This window comes from Garra rufa, chromosome 1, assembly GCF_049309525.1.
Source record: "Garra rufa chromosome 1, GarRuf1.0, whole genome shotgun sequence".
Lineage (NCBI taxonomy): Eukaryota > Metazoa > Chordata > Actinopteri > Cypriniformes > Cyprinidae > Garra > Garra rufa.
Window position 1 is genome coordinate 18,018,413 of NC_133361.1, and position 25,921 is coordinate 18,044,333.

General features: G+C 35.0%; 1 protein-coding gene across 1 annotated transcript; it reads left to right on the forward strand.

Annotated features, from left to right (window-relative positions):
• The first annotated feature begins 1,144 nt into the window (after positions 1–1,144).
• jpt1b (Jupiter microtubule associated homolog 1b) lies at positions 1,145–23,934 on the forward strand. Its single transcript, XM_073836855.1, has 5 exons — positions 1,145–1,301; positions 4,065–4,204; positions 11,074–11,186; positions 16,041–16,071; positions 23,454–23,934. Exons 1-5 carry the CDS (start codon positions 1,246–1,248, stop codon positions 23,573–23,575), a joined length of 462 nt encoding a protein of 153 aa, XP_073692956.1. The 5' UTR covers positions 1,145–1,245; the 3' UTR covers positions 23,576–23,934.
• Positions 23,935–25,921: the final 1,987 nt, after the last annotated feature.

Below are 25,921 nucleotides of genomic sequence, written 5' to 3' on the forward strand. Positions count from 1 at the left end.
GAATTAAAATTCATTGTAGTTTGATGAATTACAAATATGATTCAAATGACTAATTATTTGTACTAAAATGGCTAAAATGGCATCATATACACTCCCAGTCATAAGCTTTTGAATAATAAGATTTTTAATGTTTTTTAAAGAAGTCAGTACAATTTTAAACATTTTTTACTATTTAAAATAACCAATTTATATTTTAATATGTTTTAAAATGTGATTTATTCCTGTGATTTCAGTGCTGAATTTTTAGTATCATTACTCCAGTCATTCATTCTGATCTTTTAATTTACTGCTCAAAAAATATTTATTATTATTATTATTATGGTGAAAACAGCTTGGTATATTTTTTTTAGGTTTCTCTGATGAATAGAAAGTTCAGAAACAGCATTTATTTGAAATAGAAACCTTTTTTTAACATAATGTGTTTATCATCACTTTTGACTAAGTTAAAGCATCCATGGTAAATAACGGTATTTATGAAATAATGGTATTGTGTATAATGTTAAAAAGGCTTTTTATTTCAGATAAATGCTGATCTTTGCATCTTTCTAGAATCCTAAAAACATATACTCGACTGTTTTCAACATTGATAATAATCAGAAATGTTTCTAGATCAGCAAATCAGCACATATATATATATATATATATATATATATATATATATATATATATATATATATATATATTATATGATTTCTGACTGATCATGTGACACTGAAGACTGAAGTAATGATGCTGAAAATTCAGCTTCGACCACAGGAATAAATTACATTTTAACATATATTCAAATTGAAAGTTGTTATTTTAACTAGTAAACAATATTACTGTTTTTAAAAACATTACAAAATCTTACTTGAGTGGTAGTGTAGATATTTATGTTTATTAACTTTACGGTTTTTTTTTTTACAATATTACAATAGAAAAATCACGAACTATATTTGCAAAACACGTTTTAGTCAATATCCTATGGATGATTTTGCAGTAAACCACATCACATTAACCAATGAAGGATATTGTTTGAATGACGGCCAATCCTCCAATCAAACGCCATGGATCGCCGTCCTCCGTCCAATCAGGTGGCGCGTCGCTCCAGTAGGCGGGGTTTCGAGGGCTTGTCTAAAGGGCCGCTCCGCTGCGCTCGGATTTCAGCTGGTCCGGGCGGAGTCCATGCGGGATAAAGGACTTAGACGAATTCAGTCCAGCTGAAGGGTTTCTACCGCGGTTTAGCGAGCACATTACCCGCTCAACATGACTACGACGACCACTTTCCAAGGCATGGAGCCTGGTGCCAAAAACAGCTCCAGGTAAATGATTTTATAAGGCTTTGTCGCGATCAGAAGGGAGACAAAAGAAGCTGGAGGTGATGATGATGATGATGGTGGTGGCCTGATGGATGGATTCTTCCTCCAATACGTGAATGCAAATCAAGCTTATCAGCTTGAATATGAGGATTAAATGGATTTGGGTTGATTTCACGTTTTCATTTGGTCTGAGTTAACCCCAGACTGTCTGCCACCACAGCCACCACCATCATCATCCTCTTCCTCCTGGCCATGGAGACCCATCCACCCATATTACAATCTGAGATTCACTCCAGGCTCGTTATAAGCAGGTTTGACATGATGTTTGATGTTTTGATGTGGGCTTCACCCAGCATAAAGGAATGGGGCTGGCAGGTTGCCACTGCCATCAAAAACTGAGATTTTGCTGTAAAGTTTATTTGCATTGGTTTTCATGAATAGGTGCTTTCTCTTTCTGCTTATATTTTGTATCAGTTTAATCCCAGTCATCTGACTGCTCAGTGTAACCTCGAGCTCTGGCCCAAAAATACACGCTCCATTGTCCTTAAAAGGTTTCTGATACTAGGGTTGGAACAGATGCACTGAATTTCATCCAACCAGCCAGTGGAAGGTTTGCACGTCTGGCCAAAGGACTTCGTGAACTAGCTGATTTCTTTTTTTTTTTTTAGGTGCGTTTGTGTCCAGAAATGATATCATCTGTAACTTTCGAAGGAGGGGATGGAGATGCATTCAGGCATTTGCATGTCAAAAATGTTGCAGTGGCTTTTGTTTCCGCCTGATGCACAGAAATCCTAGATCCTGTTGCTTTTTAAATGAGGATCGTGGCATTGTCTGCTATGCTAATCCTAATGTGAAACTTCCTGGTTGTGCTTCTTGCTGCAACATGTTGCCACCCTCACCTCCTTTGAACCTCTTTTCCCTGTCATTTTTCTCAGTTTTAGTCTTTCTAAATCCTGCGTGTCCAGGGTTTCCGTGTGGAACGGCCAGAAATGTAGGTCAAGCCGAGAGCAGGGGTGTTTATTGGTCACTCGGTCTGATTTAGTGATGTTTTCGGCATGCATCTTGGGCTTGTGGAGGGATTTTTAATGCCATGTGTCTCCCTTGTCGGTTGGGTGGGGTCTCGGGCGAACGGCCTTCTTCTCTACTAAAGTCCCCTTGATCTGATCCCCGAGCTTTAGTCTGGTTAAGGCATTAGCTGTTTAACCAGTCCTTTCAGACGGCACTGGTTGCTTTTATAATCGCCACACCGTCGATTCTTTTGACAAAAGGAGCAGAAAGTTGCGTTGGGATGGAGGCGACCCTGACAGCTGCCGGCGGGTGTCAGCTGGTCTCGTTCTGCTACGGACGGAGGGAGGGAGAGAGAGAGAGAGGGAGGGGTGTTGAGATCAGCACTGGCCTTTTCAAAAGCATTGATTAGGGCTTCCCTCGACCACATCAATCACAGGTCTGCTGCTTTTCATCCGGGGGTTTGTCCAACACCCACCCTCGTGTCTTTTTAATGAATCAACATATGTGCTGAATGTAACTCATCCAACACAGGAATCTGCACTTGGTGTGAGCAGATGAGCTCTGGTCTGGTCAGCTGTGTGTGTGTGTTTCAGTTTAGAGGCTGGTGGTATGACCAAAGTCATTTGTTGTATAAGTCACTTTATGTCACAGTAACAAATTTGCATTACAGTTATAGATATTTTTGATTACATAATGGTGCATAGTTTCTTATGCATGTAATGCCTTTTTATGTAGCTTAAACAGTAGAGAAATGCAAAGGTCATGGGTTTAATTCCAGGTGTTGTCACATTTTAATAGTATATGACGAATGCATGCAATTACAATGTATTATGTCTAATCTAGTTGATTATGCAAAATTATGTATGAAAGACCATACATGCATAAAAGGTAAAACTAATAATCTCATTTTTGTAAGACTTCATTGTGTTTTTGTATGCATTTGTCTTTATTGAAATGTTATGATGGTTTTCATTTTCTACTCTGAGCTTGTCATGAAAGTAGACCTCTGATATTTGTGACCCTGGACCACAAAACCAGTCATAAGGGTCTTTTTTTGAAATTGAGATTTATACATAATCTGAAAGCAATCATCTGAATAAATGTGCTTTCCATTGATGATGTATGGTTTGTTATGATATGACAATATTCAGAATCAGAATTCAGAATATTTGGAATAAGAGACCGCTATGTGAAAAAATGAAATCTGAAGGTGCAAAAAAATCTAAATTCTGATAAAATCGCCTTTAAAGTTGCTCAAATGAAGTTCTTAGCAATGCATATTACTAATCAAAATATACGTTTTGATATTTATGGTAGGAAATTTACAAAATATCTTCATGGAACATCTTTACTTAATATCCTGATTTTTGGCTTTAAGAGGAAAATCGATAATTTTGACCCATTTGGCTATTGCTACAAATATTTATGTTCGACTTAAGTCTGGTTTTGTGGTTCAGGGTCACATTTTGTTAGAAAGAAGAAAGACTGTTTGCATTATTGTTTATCATAATTGTCTAAACATATGACTTCTTTGGAATGTGCCCTGTTTTCAATTTTTGCATGTTGCTTCCTTGTTCTCATGTAAACTACATAAAGAGTTAACTTTTATATTTAAATCTCTTCTGTTGACATCGTTTTACCATTGCATGGTACATGCATTATAAAGGCCTACTATGTTTCTCTCATTCAGTGTGCGCTGTTTATTTTTAATTGTGGGTAATTGATTTGAGCGCCATTCTTCTGACCTATGTCTCGTAGGGTGTTGCGTCCCCCTGGCGGAGCCTCTAATATTTCCTTCGGCACAGATGAAGAGCAGCCTCCGCGTAAAAACAAGATGGCCTCCAGTATCTTTGCTGAACCTGACGACCCTCACGCCCATCGGAGGAACAACCCACCAGGTACAAAACACCCACCCACCCACACACACACACACACACACACACACACACACACAGACACAGACACATCTGGTTTAAATTCTGCCTTTGGTCAGGTCTGGATTTGGTCAGATTTTAATGCTTGCATTATTTAAACCCAGGATGGACTTAATGTAACCCTTATATGCTCAACACTATGATGATTTATATTTTAGGAAATCAAGGACTTGTGTTTTTTACCTCATCTATATGAAAATACACTCTAGCTTGAATTTGTTTTTAGCAACATAAATGTCTCTGTCACTTTAGATCAGTTAAAAAAATAAAAATGTGATTTTTGAATGTGGTGACAATACACTTTTAGCAGATATGCATTTATACATTTTTCAGTCTTCTAGTCCATTATAGTAAAATGAATGGCATCATGTTCATGGGTGTAATATCAAATTTTGAGACTACTGTCTTACTATTTGAATAAGACAATATGTCACATCTGTTCTTCATCATGAGGTATTTAAAATAGGTTCAGCGTCTTTCTCTCATCTAGAGAGTATAAATCGCATTTTGTTTTAACCTATTTTTTTGGTCAGATACGCAACATTGCAAACAGATGTAGCATGCAGTAATTTTATCTAGAGCATGGTGTTTGTGAGATTTGTCCAGGGTTCACTGACAACCACAAGTGTGTCAGCATACCTTTGGCATGATGTCATTTCCTGGGCAAATATCCTGACTGTCCAATGTTTCAGGAAGTGACTCATAGTTCAGGGAATGATAGTGTGTGACATCATGATGTTGTATGCAGTCCATTAGTGTATACAGGAGAGTCTGTTTAACACTGTGAATGAGCAGAGAAAAATGTCGACTTATAAATACACCTGGATTTTATTGAATAATTTAAAACTATTTCCCCAATGCCAGCGTCGAAGCAGCACGTTGTTAGTTTAGCAACACGTCAAACTCTACTGAAATCATGTCTCCCATGTGCTTAACATGCTGCTCCAAATCCGTCACTTATGTAGGATGTTGCCTCAGAAGGGAGCTGCCTATGTAGACAGCGAGGCACCTCTGTGTTTAGATGTTCAGAGTTTGACAGCGTCTATATTTTCTGGAAAAGAAACATATTGTGTTTTGAATGCAGCCAGTAGTCGTGCGATTAGCCCTGCACAAGCTCATATACGGATAAACGCTGACGGGATATCGGGATAATCTGAGCTTTCATTCAGTGCTAATGCTTCACTTGGGCAGGTGTCCTTCGTATATCTGGTTATTCTCTCTTTAAAGACATTGGCCTGGCTCTCGTCTGAGATGTTGAATCCCGCTGTAGCGTTTGGTGCGTCTGGTTATTTTATAGCCGTAACTCATAAAACAAAGCTTAAATTCAGTAGCACGCAAACTAGATGTGCATTAGCAGATCTAAGTGTCTCATGGAAGTGAGTATCTTTTAAAGATCTGATATCATAAAGGTAACATCTACAGGTTTTGGAGCTTATAAATGACTGATATGAATTTTGCAAACTGACTTTAGAAAAAAAAAAAAAGCTCTTGACATTTTTATGTACATTATACATTAGTGATCTGTTGATTTATAGTGTCGGTCTGATTGAATGAGCTGCTGTCGTGTCTGACAGGAAGTTCATCGTGTCAGCCAGAGGTGCCTGACAGGATGTCGTTGTGATTGTCTATTGTGTTTGGTAAGGAGTTAGTGTTTTTTTTTTTTTGTTGTTTTTTTTTTTTTTGTGTGTGTCAGCTAATGGAGCATAGCAGACAGTTCTGGAAGTAAAAATCCCATTATGTTTTTCTCCATTAAGACAAGACACCACAGGTGAATAGGGTACAAATTTAACAAATGGATATCATCATAGTTTCCCCAGCTGATTAATCACAGCAAATTTGAGACGATTGTTTTGTATTACTGAAATGTTATGTTTAAATAAGCAAATGAGGCATTTTCTTATTAAAAAAATGTGGACTCATTTGCAAACATTTCGTATAAATCTACACACGGGATAAAGCCAGGTTCAAAATTCTTGTTTTATTTTGCTGACATATTAGAGTTAAAGGCTTTTACAGTGGGGATTTTTTAGATCTCTTTTTGACACTCCATAAATTAGAAAATACTGTAAACACAGTCAGTTTTAAGGAATTAATTGTTGTATAAATCCGTGTGAATTATATATGAACAAAACCTTCAGTAAAAAGAATATAGATAGGAATAAAAAAAAAAATGGTGTATGTAAGTTCTGCTTAAGTGGAGAAACAAACTTATTTAGAGAAAATGGTCTTTAAAAATGTAATTGAAATCTACAGAAGAAAATGAAGTACAATATTAAAATCAAGTGAAATGATATATGAACATCCTTTTGTAAAAACCTTTAGAATATAGATGGGTATGAAACTGTAAAATCTGGTGTATGTAAGTGCTGCTTAAGTGGAGAAACAAATTCATTTAGAGAAAATGGCCTTTAAAAAACATAATTAAAATATACAGAAGAAAACAGATAAAGTGCAATAATAAAACCAAGCGAAATGATATATGAACACATCCTTCTGTAAAAACCTTCAGAGTATAGATGGGTATAAAACAGTAAAATTTGGTGTATGTAGATGCTGCTTAAGTGAAGAAACAAACTCATTTAGAGAAAATGGCCTTTAAAAAATGTAAATAAAATCTACAGAAGAAAATGGATAAAGTGCAATAATAAAATCAAGCAAAATGATATATGAACACATCCTTGTAAAAACCTTCAGAATATAGATGGGTATAAAACTGTAGAATTTGGTGTATGTAAGTACTGCTGAAATAGAGAAACTAATTTACAGAAAAAGAAAACGTCCTTTAAAAAACATAATTGAAATCTACAGATAAAAATTAAATCAAGTGCAATAATAAAATCAAGCAAATTATATATGAACAAACCCTTCTGTTCATACCTTCAGAATATGGATAGGTTCAAAACTTTAAAATTTGGTGTATGGAAGTGCTGCTTAAGTGGAGAAACAAACTAATTTACAGAAAACGTCCTTTAAAAAAAAATAATTGAAATCTACAGGTTAAAATTAAATCAAGTGCAATAATAAAATTAAGCAAATTATATATGAACAAACCCCTTCTGTAAAAACCTTCAGAATACAGATGGGTATAAAACTGTAGAATTTGGTGTATTTAAGCAAACTCATTTACAAACTCGAATGATGTATGAAAAAACCCTTCTGCAAAAACCTTCAGAATATAGATGGGAATAAAACAGTAAAATTTGGTGTGCGTAAGTGCTGCTGAATTGGAGAAACAAACTCATTTACAAAAAATCACCTTTAAAAAACATATTTAAAACAGACGAAAACAGATAAAGTGCAATGACAAAAATCAAGCAAATGATGTATGAACAAACCCTTCTGTAAAAACCTTCAGAATATAGGTAGGTATAAAACTGTAAAATTTGTAAGTGCTGTAGAGAAACATACTCATTTTGTGAAAATGGCCTTTAAAGGCATGTATTATAATTGAAATCTACAGATACAAATAGATAAAGTGAAATAAAATGGGTGAATGATATTTGAGTAAACCGTTCTGTAAAAAGCTTTAGAATATAGATGGGAATAAAACTGTAAAGTATGGTGTATGTAGGTGCTGCTGAAGTGGAGTAATAAACGTATAGCTTTTAGAGATGTGTATTGTAATTGCAATCTACATAAACAAATTGTAAAGTGATTTATATATATATATATATATATACAGTAGTCAACATTCGAAGTGGATCAAAATCTTTCATCAAATTTGTCCTAAAACCAAAAAGAATACCCATTCTTATCTTAGGACAACTTTTGATTAACTTTTTTGATCCACTTCGAATGTTGACTACTGTATATATGGCCATACCATTGAAATTATATGACAAGATAAAATGGAAATTATTTGATGTAACGTTGTCTATGACGTCTCTTCTAAAACGGCTGTTTTTCCAATGTGAACTAAAGCTATATCAATCCAAAACAAATGGTTTATTGCTGGCAAACATGTTGAAGTTTAGCCGATAAACTGTCGATTCATTAGATAAGCTTTTTACCCACAAAAGCAGTTTATTCAGCAAAGTGAAGCTGCTTCTCCATTGACATCCATTCAAAGAAACAGCCTCTTGTCTCCTTGCCAATGTGCTGCAGCATTATGCTTTCTTTTTTTTTTTCTTTTTTTTTTTGCTAACCTTGAAGGCTTGCCTCAAAGTGGCTTTGTTAAAATTATTCCTGAAGGAAACTCCACTTCCCATAATCCTGCAGAATCACTGTTACCATGGAAACAGGAGTCACTGCAAAATGGCTCGGCAGTGACCGTACGCTCCCATGAAACACTGTGAGTGATGTCATCGAGGCCGTTTCCCTACAGCCCCACATTACTTATGCAGTGGGACATTTCTGAACATTTAGAAAAAATTAAATATGCAGTTTTATTTTGTACGGTTGCTTTGGATTCACATCATTCACAGTGCTTTCTGTACAGTGTACAGCCTTGTACCTTCTTTATTTGCCTTAACTTTTTTTTTTTTTTTTTTTTTTTGCTTTCAATTTTTCTTTTTCAATTCAAAATAGCTTTATTGGCATGACTGTAAAAAATGTTCTTTTCTTTCTTTCTTTCAATTTTTCTTTTTCAATTCAAAATTGCTTTTTTGGCATGACTGTAAAAAATGTCTTTCTTTGTCTCGGTCTTTCTTTCCGTCTGTCTGTCTGTCTTTTTTTCTTTTCTGTGTCTTTGTCTGTCTTTCTTTCTTTGTCTATCCATCTGTCTGTCTTTCTATCTGTCTCTTTCTTTCCGTCTGTCTTATTTCTGTCTGTCTTTCGTTTTTTTTTTTTTTTTTTTTCTTTCCGTCCATCCGTCTGTCTTTCTATTTGTCTGTCTTCCCGTCCGTCTGTCTTTCTTTTTTCTGTCTGTCTTTCATTGTCTGTCTGTCTTTTTTTCTGTCTGTCTGTCTGTCTTTCATTGTCTGTCTGTCTTTTTTTCTGTCTGTCTGTCTGTCTTTCATTGTCTGTCTGTCTTTCTTTCTTTCGTCCATCCGTCTGTCTGTCTGTCTGTCTTTTTTTCTTTCTGTCCATTTGTCTATCTTTCTTTCCGTCTGTCTTATTTCTGTCTGTCTTTCGTTTTTTTTTTTTTTTTTTTTTTTCTTTCCGTCCATCCGTCTGTCTTTCTATTTGTCTGTCTTCCCGTCCGTCTGTCTTTCTTTTTTCTGTCTGTCTTTCATTGTCTGTCTGTCTTTTTTTCTGTCTGTCTGTCTTTCATTGTCTGTCTGTCTTTTTTTCTGTCTGTCTGTCTTTCATTGTCTGTCTGTCTTTTTTTCTGTCTGTCTTTCTTTCTTTCGTCCATCCGTCTGTCTGTCTGTCTGTCTGTCTGTCTTTTCTTTCTGTCCATTTGTCTATCTTTCTATCTGTCTCTTTCTTTCCGTCTGTCTTCTGTCTGTCTTTCGTTTTTTGTTTCCGTCCATCCATCTGTCTTTCTATTTGTCTTTCTTTCCGTCTGTCTGTCTTTCTTTTTTCTGTCTGTCTGTCTTTCCGTCCATCCGTCTGTCTTTCTATCTATTTGTCTTTCTTTCCTGTCTGTCTGTCTGTCTGTCTGTCTTTTTTGTCTGTTTGTCTTTCTTTCTTTCTTTCTTTCTTTCTTTCTTTCTTTCTTTCTTTCTTTCTTTCTTTCTTTTTCTTTCCGTCCACCCGTCTGTCTTTCTATCTATTTGTCTTTCTTTCCGTCTGTCTGTCTTTTTTCTGTCTGTCTTGTTTTTTCTTTCCGTCCATCCATCTGTCTTTCTGTTTGTCTTTCTGTCCGTCCGTCTGTCTTTCTTTCTTTTGTCTGTCTGTCTTTCTGTCTGTCTGTCTGTCTTTCTGTCTGTCTGCTTTCTTTCTGTCTGTCTCTTTCATTTGTCTGTCTGTCTTTCTGTCTGTCTGCTTTCTTTGTCTGTTTGTCTTTCTTTCTTTCTTTTGTCTGTCTGTCTTTCTTTCTTTCCATCCATCTGTCTGTCTTTTTTTCTGTCTTCTTTCTTTCGTTTGTCTGTCTGTCGGTCTTTCTTTCCTACTTTCTTTCCTTCCTTCTTTCCTTCCTTCCTTCCTTCCTTCCAAATTTAACTGTGATATTTGGTTTATTTCATATCTGGTTTGTTTCATGACTCATGTTTTATGAAACTTAAACATTCTCCAAAGAGAAAGTGTTTGTAATATCTTTAGTGTGTGTGTCTCACTGTTGAGCTCATTTGATGTCCATAATCACTCCACTGACTCGCAATAAGATGGTGCTTTTTTTTTTTTTTTTTTGTCTATCAAACCAAAGCTCTTTGTTTCTCGTGTGTTGAAATGCAAACGGCTCCTCTTGTTCTTGTAAATGTGTTGAGTACTCTGACCTCAGGGTCACATCACTCAAACACTGCTCAAAGCCTTGGGAGTTGTGTGTATCATCTGGAGTGTGTCGTCTGTGGTAATAAATGCTGTCTGGGGTAATAGCAGCTCATTCGGGACGCTTCTGCTTTTTTTCCTCCCACATCAAACAGACCTGTTGTGTCTTTTGTTTATTACAGCATCTGATTCCAGAAAGCACAGTGTTATGTCAGGGTGATGTTATGTCAAACAGGTTGTTTCATGACTCAGAGCAGTGACCCAACATTGAACCTGAATTGCTTATTCTACAAAATGACATGAAAAGTATTTATGACATGATGGTTGCATTGTAAATGCAAACAGCAGAAATGATTTACCAGACAAACATGCTGAACAAATGGCGATTTGATGCAGAGCCTTTGTTTTGTACTCCTTTTCAATACACATACTTTTGCATTTATTATTACTGTGATATGTACTGGTGCCTGTGGTCTTGTGTTTTGCACTTGAGGTCTGATGTGATTGCTGTTTTGTGGTCTCAGGTGGAGAAGCGACTGGCGTCCTGTGCGGTGAACCCTCGGCTCCTTTGAGACGATGCCAGCCTGCTATAGTGTATGATAACGGTGCTCCCTCTGACCAACCTGGCAACAACACGGTGAGTTCCCAAACACAGTGTGGCGTGAATGTAGGTCACTCAGTGTAGTTCACTGACACACCCAATCGTAATGCTTTCAGTCAACATGAACCTTGTTTACTTAATGCATGTTTCTGGTGTTACTGTCAGCTATTCATCTGTGCATTTTATTCTGGAGGAGAAAATATTAAACAATTTATTTATTATATAATTTCAAATAAACTAAAAAATAAAAAATGTTTATTTTGATGGAAGGTTGCAAGAAAGAATCAAATAAAATGTGCGATTTCTGTCTGTCTAAAATCTCTTTGTCTTGACAGTTCTTTTACAGCAGTGATTTATTCATTGCACACATGAAATTTCTTAGAAATAAATATAATTATAAATGATAAATATTTAATACAATTGCAGGAAACAGTCTTGCATAATAAACTGATTTATAATATTAAATTAAGCATTTTCTGTCTGTCTAGAATCTCTGTGGCTGTATAGTACTTGATTATTTTACACATGATGTTTTTATATTTTATTTATTTTGCAGACAATAATATTTTTATTATATTATATTATAATACTTTTTTTTTTTTTTTTCATTTATTGTATGCATTTTCTGGAATTTGTCTGGCATTACAGTGCATGATAAATCAATGCACACCAACACTGAAAATTTCATACAAATAAATACTAAATATTATAATAAGAAATATTAAATATTTAATCATTATTAAAAAAAAGAAATGATTATATATATATATATATATATATATATATATTTCTTTTTTTTCTGCCAGTCTTGAAATTAACAGGCATTACAGTTCATGATTAATCACTGCACACTTAAAGAAAATGTTTCAAAAAAAAAAAAAAGTCTATTATGATGGAGTTTGCAGGAAACAATATCACAATATGAAACGCATTATATTAAATATTTAATTACGCATTTTCTGTCTGTCTAGTACTTGATTAATCATTGTACACATGATTTTTGTTTTATTTATTTTGATGAAATGTTGCAGTAAACTATTTTGAATTTATTCATAACATAGATTTTTGTGTACATTTATTGTATGTATTTTCAGTCATTCTTGAATGTCTGGCATTACAGTTCATGATTAATCAGTGCACACCAACACATATAAATATTTAATCAAAATAATAATAATAATAATAATAATAAAATGTATTACAAATATATATATTTTTCTGCCAGACTTAATTTTGTCAGACATTACAGTTCATGATTAATCACTGCATGCTTAAAATATTTTAAATAAACTAAAAAATAAGAATGTTTATTGTGATGGAGGGATGCAAGAAAGAATCTAACTAAATAAATGAACCTATAACATATTTAATTATGCATTTTCTGTCTGTCTAAAATCTCTTTGTCTTTACAGTTCTTTTACAGCAGTGATTTATTCATTGCACACATGATTTTTGTATTTAATTATTTTGATGTAAGGTTGCAAAAATAAAAAATAAAATAATTCAGGTTTTGTGTGCAATGATTAATCGTGAACTGTAATGCCTTGCAAATTCAAGACTGATATAAAATGCTTGCATACAATAAATGAAAACAAAAAACTTTATTATAAATGCATTTGACATTGTTTTCTACGACCTTTCATCAAAAATAAAATACAAAAGCATGTGTGCAATAATTAAGTACTATAAAGCCAGAGAGATTCTAGACTCACAGAAAATGCATAATTAAAAATTTATTATAAATCAATTCATTTTGTGAGATTGACATTCATCATAAACATTTATTTACTTGAGGAGAAAAATTTCTTAAGTGTGCAATGATTAATCATGAACTGTAATTCCTGATAGATTTCAGACTGACAGAAAATACACAATTATAATTAAGGTTTTTGTATTTATATATTATGATGAAATCTAGTTTTTCCAAACGTTTTAGCAAAATTAATTAAACGCAATCATGTGAACAATGGTTAACAAAGGCAGAGAGATTCTAGACAAATGGAAAATGCATAATTAAATATTTATTATAAATAGGGCTGCAACTAACGACTATTTTAATAGTCGACTAGTCACCGACTATTGAAACGATTAGTCGACTAATCGGATAATTATTCAATTTTTCTCAAATTTAGCATGAGATTGCTTTAATTATGTGGAAAATTATAGTAAACACAAGAAAGAAGGGGGTACTTCAATAAAAAATGCATATTTTGCTGCTGATAGGCCAATTCATACTAAAAGTAAATAAAAATGCCCTGTCTAAAACCAATTAGGCACAGTGCTCGGTCAGTACAGACATAAATGCATAAATTAAGAAACTCTATAATTTTTTTAATGACAGGCACATTTGTTTTATAAGAAAAAATAAATTAAAATCAAGTAAACATGTTCTTCCTGTAAACCATCAGCAGCAATAAAACAGTAAACAAAAATGTATATCCAAAACAAAACGTATTGGCTTCCATGTTATTTAAATCTTACCGAGGCCAGCCAAACTCCGTTTCATTCAACTGTCCGACGTGCTTTCTCTTTAAATGTTCGTGCATCACAGAGGTGCTGCCGTGATGCGCAAGGACTGCTTTACAAACCATGCAGGTAATATTTTAATTCGCCGTAGCAGGCTAAAATGCTCCCAAACTTTACTCCTGTTTCATACATACTCAGTCTGCAGTGCGTCTACAGTCCGTGTGCGTTACGTATGCGGTGCAGAAGAAGCACAGACTCGTTTTGCTTTCACACAGAACGCGTTTGCAGTCCGTACATTGTGAACGTTCTAATCCGTTAACATGGGTGTGGAAAAAAAAAACGCACTGCAGACGGAGTATGTGTGAAACGGGCGTGTTTTGGTACGCGCAGCTGCTGCGTTGGACGCCGCCATTTCTGTATGTTATCGCTCAGCATAGAAGCTGCGTATGTGCGACTCTCGGCAGAAAGATGCCTCACTCGGTTGTCTGGCGACAACATCGACAATGAAATTCATTGTCGACTATTTCTATTATCGATTTTTGTCGACAACGTCGACGAATCGTTGCAGCCCTAATTATAAATTGATTTGTGGTGTGAGATTGTTTCCTGCAACCTTCCATCATTTTTATTTATTTGAAATGTTTTCTGTAATGAACTGTAATGCCTGAAAAATCCAGGAGTTTTAATAAAATATTGTTTTTGCAACCTTTTATCAAAATTAAGCAAAAATACAAAAGCATGTGTGCAATGATTAATCAAGTACTATAAAGCCAGAGAGATTTAAAGGAACACTCCACTTTTTTTGGAAATAGGCTCATTCTCCAACTCCCCCCCGAGTTAATAAGTTGAGTGTTACCGTTTTGAAATCCATTCAGCCGTTCTCCTGTTCTGGTGATATCACTTTTAGCATAGCTTAGCATAGATCATTGAATCCTATGAGACCAATAGCATCGTGTTCAAAAATAACCAATGAGTTTTGATATTTGTCCTATTTAAAACTGGACTCTTCTGTTGTTATAATACGTAATATGGCCGAAGCAGGCGGAGTATTATCAGAAATGAGTTCCCAGCTAGTTTAGCATTTGCACATGTGCTGTGTGGTATTACTGCTCCTGCTTCAGCCTTATTACGGCAGCAAACTTCCTTGACTATTACGTCGGAATGGGAGTGTAGTTCCTAATCTTATCAGCCTAGAAACTCGCAGCTTTGCATTTCCACCGGTCTTGGTACACGATATAACTACAGAAGAGTCTAGTTTTAAATAGGACAAATATCAAAACTCATTGGTTATTTTTGAACGTGATGCTACTGGTCTAATAGGATTCAATGATCTATGCTAAGCTATGCTAAAAGTGATATCACCAGAACAGGAGAACGGCTGAATGGATTTCAAACCGGTAAAACTCAACTTATTAACTCGGGGGGAGTTGGAGAATGAGCCTATTTCCAAAAAAAGTGGAGTGTTCCTTTAAGACCTTAAGATCTTAAAAATAAACAAATTACTATTTATATTATGATTTATTAAGTAAATCTTCTAAATTACATTTTTGTAATTTATTTTCAGCATCTTTTAATCTATATAAATAAAAGAATAGATCTTTTAATTTATTTTTAGATTGCAATGAAGAGGTCATGAATAATAACCATTCAAGACATGACAAAGTACATAAAAATAAATCTTTTGTACTGTAAGTCTAGAGACTCTGAGGACAAATGAAAATGTAATTTTTAAAAAATGTCGGGTAGAACAGGTATTTTTGCTTTCAGGACACCTTTGATAAAAGGTTTTGCTCCATTTGACCTAATAAATGCCACTTTCTGTTTCTCTACAATATTCTGTGACTAAGCTCAGAGCGGCTTTGTTATTGTAACTGTATTTGGCTCACAGTAATGCTGTTAACTGACTGGATGTGTGTTTAAAATAACACTGTTAGCTGGGTGGGGTACAAATGAACAGCCGCAGGGTCCGTGGAAAACACACACACACACACACACACACACACACACACACACACACACACACACACACACACACACACGCAGCTGTTCTCTGGGTCAGGGAAACCACAGAGCTCTTATGTGGACCGATTCAGTCATTTGTCCTTCACAGCAGGAATTTCTTACTTGGATGTTGATTTTCACAGGCTTTTGTTTCTGTTTTGTCTGTGCTGAATGTCTCTGCTCTCATAAACACTTTATTAGCACAACATTTCATTAAAAGCAGCTGTAACTTCAACTTCAATTGTTCAAACTTTTCTGTTGATGTAATAAATGCTGTGTGTGCAGAGAGAAATGAGACTATACAGTAATATTTCCTGATCAATAAAATGCCTTATTTTGCCACCGGATTAGAAAATGCATCACATTAAGGTTGAAAACATGCAAATATACGCATCTGATCTCAAATCTGCTCTTGTTTTGCAGGATCAAAATGAATACGAGCCAGAGAACAACGGTGAGAATCATTTTCCCTTTGTAAAGCTCAGTATTTGGTTGTCTTGTTGGTTTGGGTGACACGTGACTCTTATTGGTTGAGGAATGCTGTTAATAAACGCTTGCTGAAGGCCTGCATTAGTTCTGGAATGTTCCTCTCTCCGTTAACGGCACACGCAGACGTTTATTCCATGATTCCACGTCTGCCGGCTTCAGTCTGGTGTTCTCATTAAGGACGGCTGCTGTAACACTGATTCTGTAGTTCAGATGACGCTTCGTCTCTCGGGACAGAATGAGGGAGTTCCATTAGAAATCCAGCACGTCTAGGGAAACTCTGACTCTAGTTTTAACCTACCAGACCAATGTCACACGCTCATTTGCCTTTGTTGATTTGATGTGCGTTCTGTCGTGTGTCGACGTGACTGGGCTAATTTTCATTCAATTTTTTTTTTTTTTAAACAAATGGTCGAAGTGCCGAACCTTCAGAAATGTGAACTTTCGTTTTACATTCATTTAGAGGCCTTGACAGATGTAAAAAAAAAAATGCAGTTTACACACTTGCTTCAGTGTGGGATTTTTTTTTTTTTTTTTTTTTTTTCCCATCTCTTTTAAAAGTTCTGTCAATCGTTTTAAAATAACTTGTATGAAATATTAATAGTAGTAATATTAATAATAAAAATATAAAACATTAGTTATTAATAATAATTAATAATAATAATAATAATAATAATACAAACATTATACATTTTTATCTTTATTTATATTTGTACTTTTTTATATAAACAGAGCATGAGAGATGTCTGTTTAGGCATGGGGTTTTAAAATAACAATAATAATGTTGCTGTTCTAGTATTAATCTAGTTTTTTTTAAAGTAACTTCTATAAAATGTTTGTAGTGGTAATAAGACAAGGTGGTGGTAGTAGTACAATAGTGGTGATAGTAGTAGTGTAGTAGTAGTAGTAGTAATATAGTAGCAGCACTAGTAGTTTAATAGTAGTAGTATAGTAGTAGAATAGTAGTAGTATAAGTAATGTTGTTGTTGTTGTAGTAGTAGTAGTAGTAGTAGTAGTAGTAGTAGAAGAATAAAAGTAGTAGAGTGGTGGTAGTAGTAGAAGAATAAAAGTAGTAGTATAGTAGCAGTACTCGTAGAGTAGTATTAGTAGTAGAGTAGTAGTAGTAGAAAAATTAAAGTAGTAGTGTAGTAGCAGTACTACTAATGTAGTAGTAGTAGTAGTAGTAGTAGTAGGGGTGTAACGGTACGCTAAAATCGTATTCGGTTCGGTACAGTGTCTTGGAGAGCTCGGTTCAGTTAATTTTCGGTACAAAAAAATAAGAACTTACAAAATCTTTATTTTGAAAAGCTGCCAATACACAATAGAATTCTTGCATAAAATAAAAGCGACACATTTGGGTGATATTTTACATATATTTTTTTAAGGCTCTGAAATAAAGCGGTTGCAATAAATGTTGTTGTTATTATTATACAAATTAGAGTGTTTATGAATGGTTATGGCGATTCATGTTACATTTGCATATTGTATTTTATGAATGAAAGTAAAACTGGCGAGGTGAATCTCTGTCTTGTTTTATTTAATGTTATCACAGGATAGTTAAATATAGGCTGTGTGTGGGGGGAAAAAAGTGCGTGAAATAAGACCACAAAAATCTGTTAATGTGTTAACGGTCTAAACATATACATTTGGACTATTTTTTTTTTATATACATACGTTTATATGTATTTTTTATGTATTTAAATTTGAAAGTAAAATAAATTACAATATTTATTTATGTTAAATCATAATCTGCGTGACCCTGACGTTAATTTGCTTTGATAACGTTCCAGGGCATTCCAAATGAGCGATTATTGTCAGCGAAGTCCACTTCAACGGATATACCGTGCTAAGGGAGTAGGGAGCAGTGAACACTGCATAGGGACCCTGTTGATCGGAACGCACCTTAACCAAAGTCCTTTTAAGACATTTCTATAGTCTTTGCCTTAACCAAAGCCTTAACTGTGCGTGTTACTGTGCGTCACTCAATAGCGTCCATGCGGAAACTCTCCTAGGAACATTGTTCCGCTGCGCTTAATATCACGCTAATAATAAAGTTATATTTAATGAAAAAAATGTACCGAAACGGTACGCAAGTGGACCGAACCGAAACGGTTCAATACATCCCCGTGAACCGTTACACCCCGTAGTAGTAGGAGTAGTAGTAGGAGTAGTAGTAGTAGGAGTAGTAGTAGGAGTAGTAGTAGTAGGAGTAGTAGTAGTAGGAGTAGTAGTAGTAGGAGTAGTAGTAGTAGGAGTAGTAGTAGTAGGAGTAGTAGTAGTAGGAGTAGTAGTAGTAGGAGTAGTAGTAGTAGGAGTAGTAGTAGTAGGAGTAGTAGTAGTAGGAGTAGTAGTAGTAGGAGTAGTAGTAGGAGTAGTAGTAGGAGTAGTAGTAGTAGGAGTAGTAGTAGTAGGAGTAGTAGTAGTAGGAGTAGTAGTAGGAGTAGTAGTAGGAGTAGTAGTAGGAGTAGTAGTAGGAGTAGGAGTAGTAGTAGGAGTAGTAGTAGTAGGAGTAGTAGTAGTAGGAGTAGTAGTAGTAGGAGTAGTAGTAGTAGGAGTAGTAGTAGGAGTAGTAGTAGGAGTAGTAGTAGGAGTAGTAGTAGGAGTAGTAGTAGGAGTAGTAGGAGGAGTAGTAGTAGGAGTAGTAGTAGTAGGAGGAGTAGTAGGAGGAGGAGTAGTAGGAGGAGTAGTAGGAGGAGTAGTAGGAGGAGTAGTAGGAGTAGTAGGAGGAGGAGTAGTAGGAGGAGTAGGAGGAGTAGTAGTAGTAGGAGGAGGAGTAGTAGTAGGAGGAGTAGTAGTAGTAGGAGGAGGAGTAGTAGTAGGAGGAGGAGTAGTAGTAGGAGGAGGAGTAGTAGTAGTAGGAGGAGGAGTAGTAGTAGGAGGAGGAGGAGGAGGAGTAGTAGTAGGAGGAGTAGTAGTAGGAGGAGTAGTAGTAGGAGGAGTAGTAGTAGGAGGAGTAGTAGTAGGAGGAGTAGTATTAGTAGTAGAGTGGTATAAGTAGTAGTACTACTAGTAGAGTGGTATAAGTAGTAGTAGTACTACTAGTAGAGTGGTATAAGTAGTAGTAGTAGTACTACTAGTAGAGTGGTATAAGTAGTAGTAGTAGTACTACTAGTAGAGTGGTATAAGTAGTAGTAGTACTACTAGTACAGTGGTATAAGTAGTAGTAGTACTACTAGTAGAGTGGTATAAGTAGTAGTAGTACTACTAGTAGAGTGGTATAAGTAGTAGTAGTACTACTAGTAGAGTGGTATAAGTAGTAGTAGTAGTACTACTAGTAGAGTGGTATAAGTAGTAGTAGTAGTACTACTAGTAGAGTGGTATAAGTAGTAGTACTACTAGTAGAGTGGTATAAGTAGTAGTACTACTAGTAGAGTGGTAGTAGTGTAGTATAATAGAAGTAGTATAATAGTAGTAGTAGAGTAATAGTAGTGTAGCAGCAATACTAGTAGTAGAATAATAGTAGCATTTTTGTAACATTTTGAGGGCATGAAATGCATATTTGGGATGATTATTATATTTATAAAATGTATAAAACTTTAAATAATTACATAAAAATATTTTATTATTTCACTTTTTAAATAATTAGTTTTTAATAGTGCATGACAGATGATTATTATTAGTATGATTATTATAAAATAACTATTTTGATTATCATTATTTTTATAAAACATTATTATTATTATTTATTATTATTATATAAAATAGTATAAATAACTTAAGTAACTGACATTTTTTATTGTCACAACTAGTTTGTGACTAAATGTTGGTTTGTAATTACTTTTTTTAATATTTCATTTTATTTCTTTAACTACAATGAATAATAATTATTATATTCGTTGTATTAATTGTATTAGTGTCATTTATGATTCTATACTCTACTTCAAACTGAATTTGAGCCTCAAACACTTGTGTCCTGTGATTTTATTTATTTTTCTCCTTTAAGTGTTCAGTATTCATGGGATGTTGGTGGCTGATCCGAGTTCACATAACAAATCTGTATAAAGAAGTAACCTTTAGCTAACCTGCTCAGCAACTTCAATCCATTTCGTTCCTCTACAGTTTGTGAATGTCCTCTATATCAACCCTTGTGGCAACAATTATATAGCAGTTTGTGGTTGTTGCATTATTAGCTGTGGCACATTTCTGAACACAGCATGTCAAATGAAAGCATCTGTGTTCATATAGTTGTGTAGAATATATTTCAGACCATGGTACAAGTGTTCGTGAGCTGAATGCTTCTCCTGTGAGCGAATGAGTCCTTCAGTGAGACGTTTCTGAGTCACACCTTACCAAACATACTTACTTTGAACACTTCCAGGAAGGCCACTGCTCCAATCACCATAAAATGCAAATATACTGGCCTTAAACTCACTCAGCACATCAGGACTGAGTCTCTAATGGATTTTGTGATTGTAGTTCCTGTCACTGATGGCACTGAAGCACCTCTGGCTATCACATCTTTATAGTAGCAGGCCAATACTAAAAGCTTAAAGCCTGGAGCGGTGGTTCTTAAAGGGACAGTTCACCCAAAAATGAAAATAGCCCATTATTTACTCACCCTCCAGGAATCCTAGGTGTATATGACTTCCTCCTTTCAGACGAATACAATCTGAGTTACATTAGAAGTGCCATGATCATTTTTTAATTATTGGATCAGTCCAAAACAAAGTGCATCCATCCAATATAAAAATGCTTCACATGGCTCCGGGAGATGAATAAAGGTCTCCTGTAATGAGGAAAAAAAAAAAAAAACATAGTTTGAGAGTCTCGCACAAACCAATGTTGGTTTATAGGGGGAAAGTAAATAAAGTTTCCTTACTTTAGCAAAGGAAAACCAGTCTCCTCTTGGCTTATATCGAAACACTCAGTTTTCTTTACAAATCCTCGTTTTGCAGTTGGCGCAGGCTAGATTCAAGTGATTTTTTTTTATATATATAAACATGCATCAATTTGCTACAGGAGGCCTTTATTCACCCCCTGGAGCCATCTGAGGCACTTTTTATTATGGATGGATGCACTTTATTGGACTTGTTTTGAACTGATGAAGAGAAACACCCGCCCATGCCATTATAAAACTTGGAAATGCCAGGATAATTTTTAATGTAACTCGGACTGGATTCATCTGAAAGAAGGAAGTCATATACGCCTAGGATGCATGGAGGGTGAGTAAATAATGGGCTAATTTTCATTTCTGGGTGTTCACTTCCAGAATAAAAAATAGCTGATCATTTACTTACCCCCATGTTTATGTCTGTCTTCAGACAAAAATAAATAATTTAGTTTGAGAAAAACATTCTGGGATTTTGCTCCATATAGTGGACTTCAATAAGGATCAGCAGGTTGTAGGTAGGCTTGTGACTGTGAGGAAGTTTTCCCACCGGTTATTTGACGTGTGACAACACCAGTAATACCAATATCACCGTAGGGGGTGGTCGTTTGAGTTTTACTTTCACTTCAAAATTGGCAGCAATTTAGCGTCTAGCAACTGTTTGTTTTTAGTTCATTTGAGTTTTTCCTCACTTTCCTTCAGTAGAAGTGCCATGCACATTTTACTCTCAAATTATCGGCAATTCGGCGTCAAGCAATTGTTTGAGTTTTCCCTCTTTTCCACACTTTCCTTCACTTTCAAATGGCTTGTAAAAGCATTGTGCACATTTTACTTTCAAATTAGCTACAATTTGACGTCAAGCAGTTTGTTTTTGTTTGTTTTTTAGTTTGTTTGAGTTTTCCCTCATTTCCTCACTCATTCGCTTTTAAATAGCTTGTAAAAGTGCCATGCGCATTTTACTTTCACTTTTAAAGTAGCGGCATTAGCGTAATGTAACTTTTATTAACAAAACAAATAAAAATACACCATGTTATATGCCTAATATAAAATAACAAATAAATTACACAAAGTTTAAATGGGTATACAAAACTGAAGTTCTGTAAACACTGGAACCAAATGAATAAGTAATATAGAATGTTTATTAGCAAAACGAATAAGAAAGCCTGGAGGCATGGCATACACCATATAAAAAAAAAAAAAGAAAAAGAAAAAAAAAAAAAAATATATATATATATATATATATATATACACAAAATCTGAAATTAAAAGTACAGTTAAAATAAATAAAAATCAGGAAACACTGTGGAACCAAATAAATGAAACTTCCACTTTTACCTTAGGTAAATGGCTGAAGTCAATGTGCTTTTCAAAATCCAAAATATTTTTAAAACGGGAGCTTTTGCATTTTTGAAATTCTTCTGCCGTGTCTTTTTCACCTCTGTTTTCTTGTCAGTCAGCTCTACTCACTCTCTTCATTTGAAAAATGAAATCTGATCTGTGATGCGACTGTCGTTTGTCAAACTGCATTGAACAGCTGCGTTCAATTTTAATTGTATTGTCTCTTCTCTAACTGAACTGATTTTTATTACTATAAAATATTAAAACAACGGTGGGGGTGGTGGCACATTTGATAAGTGACGAAACCGGTGTTGTGGACTCCAACCCCGAGTATTGCAGGAAGCCTAGTTGAAGGTCCAATTTGCAGTTTAAATGCAGCTTCAAAGGGCTCTACATGATCCCAGCGGAGGAATAATGGTCTTATTTAGTGTAATGATAATCATTTTCTTAAAAAAAAATTATGAATATACTTCTTAACCACAAATGCTCGTCTAGAACTAGCTTGACATCCAACATGATGTAATCGTGTTGGAAAGGTCACTTGCGTTAAATTCTTTCTCTGTGTATTCTGGTTCAAATAGGTTTTCTCCAACTTCAAAACTGGCCAACATTTGTTTTACCTTTTTATTTATTTTTTGTAAAGGCCGTTTACACCGCAGACTTTGCTTCTGCCTACATCACACGTGTGATTACATAATGCGTGAGGTCGAGCATTTGTGGTTAAGTATACAAGTTCGTTTTTTTTTTTTGTTTTTTTTCTTTCTAGAAAATGACCAATTGTTTCACTAAATAAGACCCTTATTGCTTGGGTGTGATGCTCTTTGAAGCTGCATTGAAACTGCAATTTGGACCTTCAACCTGTTGGCTTCTATTGAAGTCCACTATATGGAGAAAAGTCCTGGAAAGTTTTTCTTAAAAACCTTAATTTCTTTTCAACTAAAGATGGATTTAAACATCTTCGATGACTTACCAGACAGTATGCTAAATATGGTTAGTCGTGTGTTTTTAGGCCTTTAATTGAGGTTAACTTTTGGCCCTTCCAGTTAAAAGTTTGAGCATCTTTGCTAATGCAAACACACTTGGTGTCATACTTGCAAACAATGCTGTTGGCATCAGAATGACAGTGTCCGATGGTTAGGTCACTAGTGTTCTAACAGTTTTCGATCTGCATTTGTGTTTTCCAGATGAGGTTGTGGAGCAGAAAGAAGAAGCCAGACAGCCTTCTGCCCCGTCTGCTGCTGGCAACAACAACCCCTCCGGCCGGAGGAACCCACCTGGTGGCAAATCCAGTCTGATCCTGGGCTGAAACGGCCTTCACTGAACTTTCTTTGCTCTTTCGGTCCTTTTTTTTCCTTTTTTTTTTTTTTTTCTTTTTTTAAAAAGGAATTCCCCTTCCTTCACTCTTCTCGTGAGCCATGGAAATTTTTTGTCCTCCACCGTCTTTTCATTTTTTCTATTGCAAAAAAAAGAAAAGAGAAGCGATCGTTGACAGAAGCACTTTATGTAAGAGGTCCGTTTCAGCCGCTCCCGCAGGAATAATGGCATGAGAGATTCAGATCGACTTTTAATCTGCCCTGGTGTAAATCATTAAAGAAGAAAGGACAAAAAAAAAAAGATTTGTTGCGCAAAATTTCTAAGTACAAATAAAGATTGATATGAATTTCACTGTGTTTGTGTTTGATTGGAGTGTTATTGTCAAATCAAATTTTAATACATAACCATGCATTTATGTAACATGAATTTTGTACTTTATCATCAATTGCTACTTGGAAAAGAAAAGTACAGAAAATGTTGGCATGCCTTTTTTTTTTAAACAAATCTAAGATTTAGTCATGTTTCCATATTAAACGATGAGCTATTAAAGTCCTAAATCTGACACAATTTATACTTGAACATGTTTCAGTTTGTGCACATTTCCTTCCCTTCTTTTTTCTCAGTGTATCATGCCATAGGAAGCAGAAGAGGAAGTGGTGGTAAACCATTAACGGACACATCATGTGAAACATTACACAAAATCATGACAAAAACCTTCCATTATTTCTAACCTGTGAAGATGGCACAGCGAACAACTTTAAAGCCAGTAACAGAAAAATATCAAATGAAAAGCAGTACTAAAATGTAAATGGGAGAGAGAGAAATTATATGTGACCCTGGACAAGAAAATCTACAAAAAAAAGTAGCATGGGTATATTTGTAGCAATAGCCAAACATACACTGTATGAGTCAAAATGAGCGTTTTTTTTTTCGTTAGGTTTCTGACCATAAACATATTACTAAACTTTTGATTAGTAATATGCATTGCTAAGAACTTCATTTGGCCAACTTTAAAGGTGATTTTTTTTCAATATTTAGATTTCTTTGCACCCTCAGATTCCAGATGAAGCTTATTAATAAATCTCTTAAAAAAAATATAAAATAATTACACTTACGACTGGTTTTGTGGTTTAAGGTCACATATGAAAATGAATGAAAAGAAACTGCTCCATATGTTGACAACTTTAAAAAAAACAATGTGAAAGATTGTGTTTTTAAGTTTAAATTTTGAATTCTAAAAATTCAATTTTCAAACTGACCTCCCGCCGTGGGTTTAAGGTGACCGTTATTTAGAATGTATCGCGTTCCTTTTTCCATGGCAATGCGTCATTTAAAAATGTTCAAACGCATTCTGATTCTCAAGTTAATGTTAGTAAATCCTCGAGTAAGTTTTTGTATTTTAAATATTTATGAGTTGATCATAAATATATATTGATTGTTTACACTGAAACATAGAGCCTATATACCGTATTCACGAATAACACGTAAATTCATTCACCTTTTCCGAAGGACATAAAAGTGAGACGTGTTTATAATCTCTATCACAAAAATGTACAGATAATGTACTCACATCCTCAGTCATGAAGAATTTTTTTTGAGGAAAAAATGCTTAAATATTCTTCATACACCCATAAAAATAAAGGTGATTTGAAAGGTTCTTCACAAGGATGCCATAGAAGAACAATTTTTGGTTCCACAAAGAACCATCTCGTTCTTACCTTTTTATAATCTGAAGAACTTTCTTTAGCCACAAAGAACCTTTTGTGAAACAGAAAGGTTCTTCAGATGTGAAGGGTTCTTTGAGGAACCATTTAGACAAAAAAGGTTTTTCTATGGCATTGTGAAGCACCTTTATTTTTAAGAGTGTACAGTGGACTTCTATGGAGTTTGAACTTCCAAAATGCATTTTAAAGGCAGCTTCAAAGGTCTCTGAACGATCCCAGCCGATGAAGAAGTGTCTTATCTAGCCAAACGATCAGTTACTTTCTAAAAATAAAAACAACGTATACTTTTTAACCTCAAATGCTCATCTTGTCTACCTCTGTGGGCACTTTGTGTATTCTGGTTCATGACCGTTAGGGTAGGTCGAAAAACTCCCATCTCATTTTCTCCTAACATCACACAATGCCTACAAGTCCCGACCCAGTGTTTACAGAGTGCCTTTACAAAAAAACAATAGAACAGTGCACAGAGTATGCATGCGCATGGCAGAGCTAGACAAGATGAGCATTTGAGGCTTAAAAGCATATAAATGTTTATTTACTTTTAGAAAATGACAGATTGTTTCACTAGATAAGACCCTTCTTCCTCGTCTGGGATCATTTAGAGCCATTTGAAG

What these genes read in the sequence shown, in the direction of transcription:
- jpt1b (XM_073836855.1), top strand. Translation starts at nt 1,246, where the DNA reads ATGACTACGACGACCACTTTCCAAGGCATGGAGCCTGGTGCCAAAAAC. An exon ending in GGTGCCAAAAACAGCTCCAG is followed by an intron (nt 1,302 to 4,064) that starts GTAAATGATTTT and finishes TATGTCTCGTAG; the next exon opens with GGTGTTGCGTCCCCCTGGCG. An exon ending in TCGGAGGAACAACCCACCAG is followed by an intron (nt 4,205 to 11,073) that starts GTACAAAACACC and finishes TTGTGGTCTCAG; the next exon opens with GTGGAGAAGCGACTGGCGTC.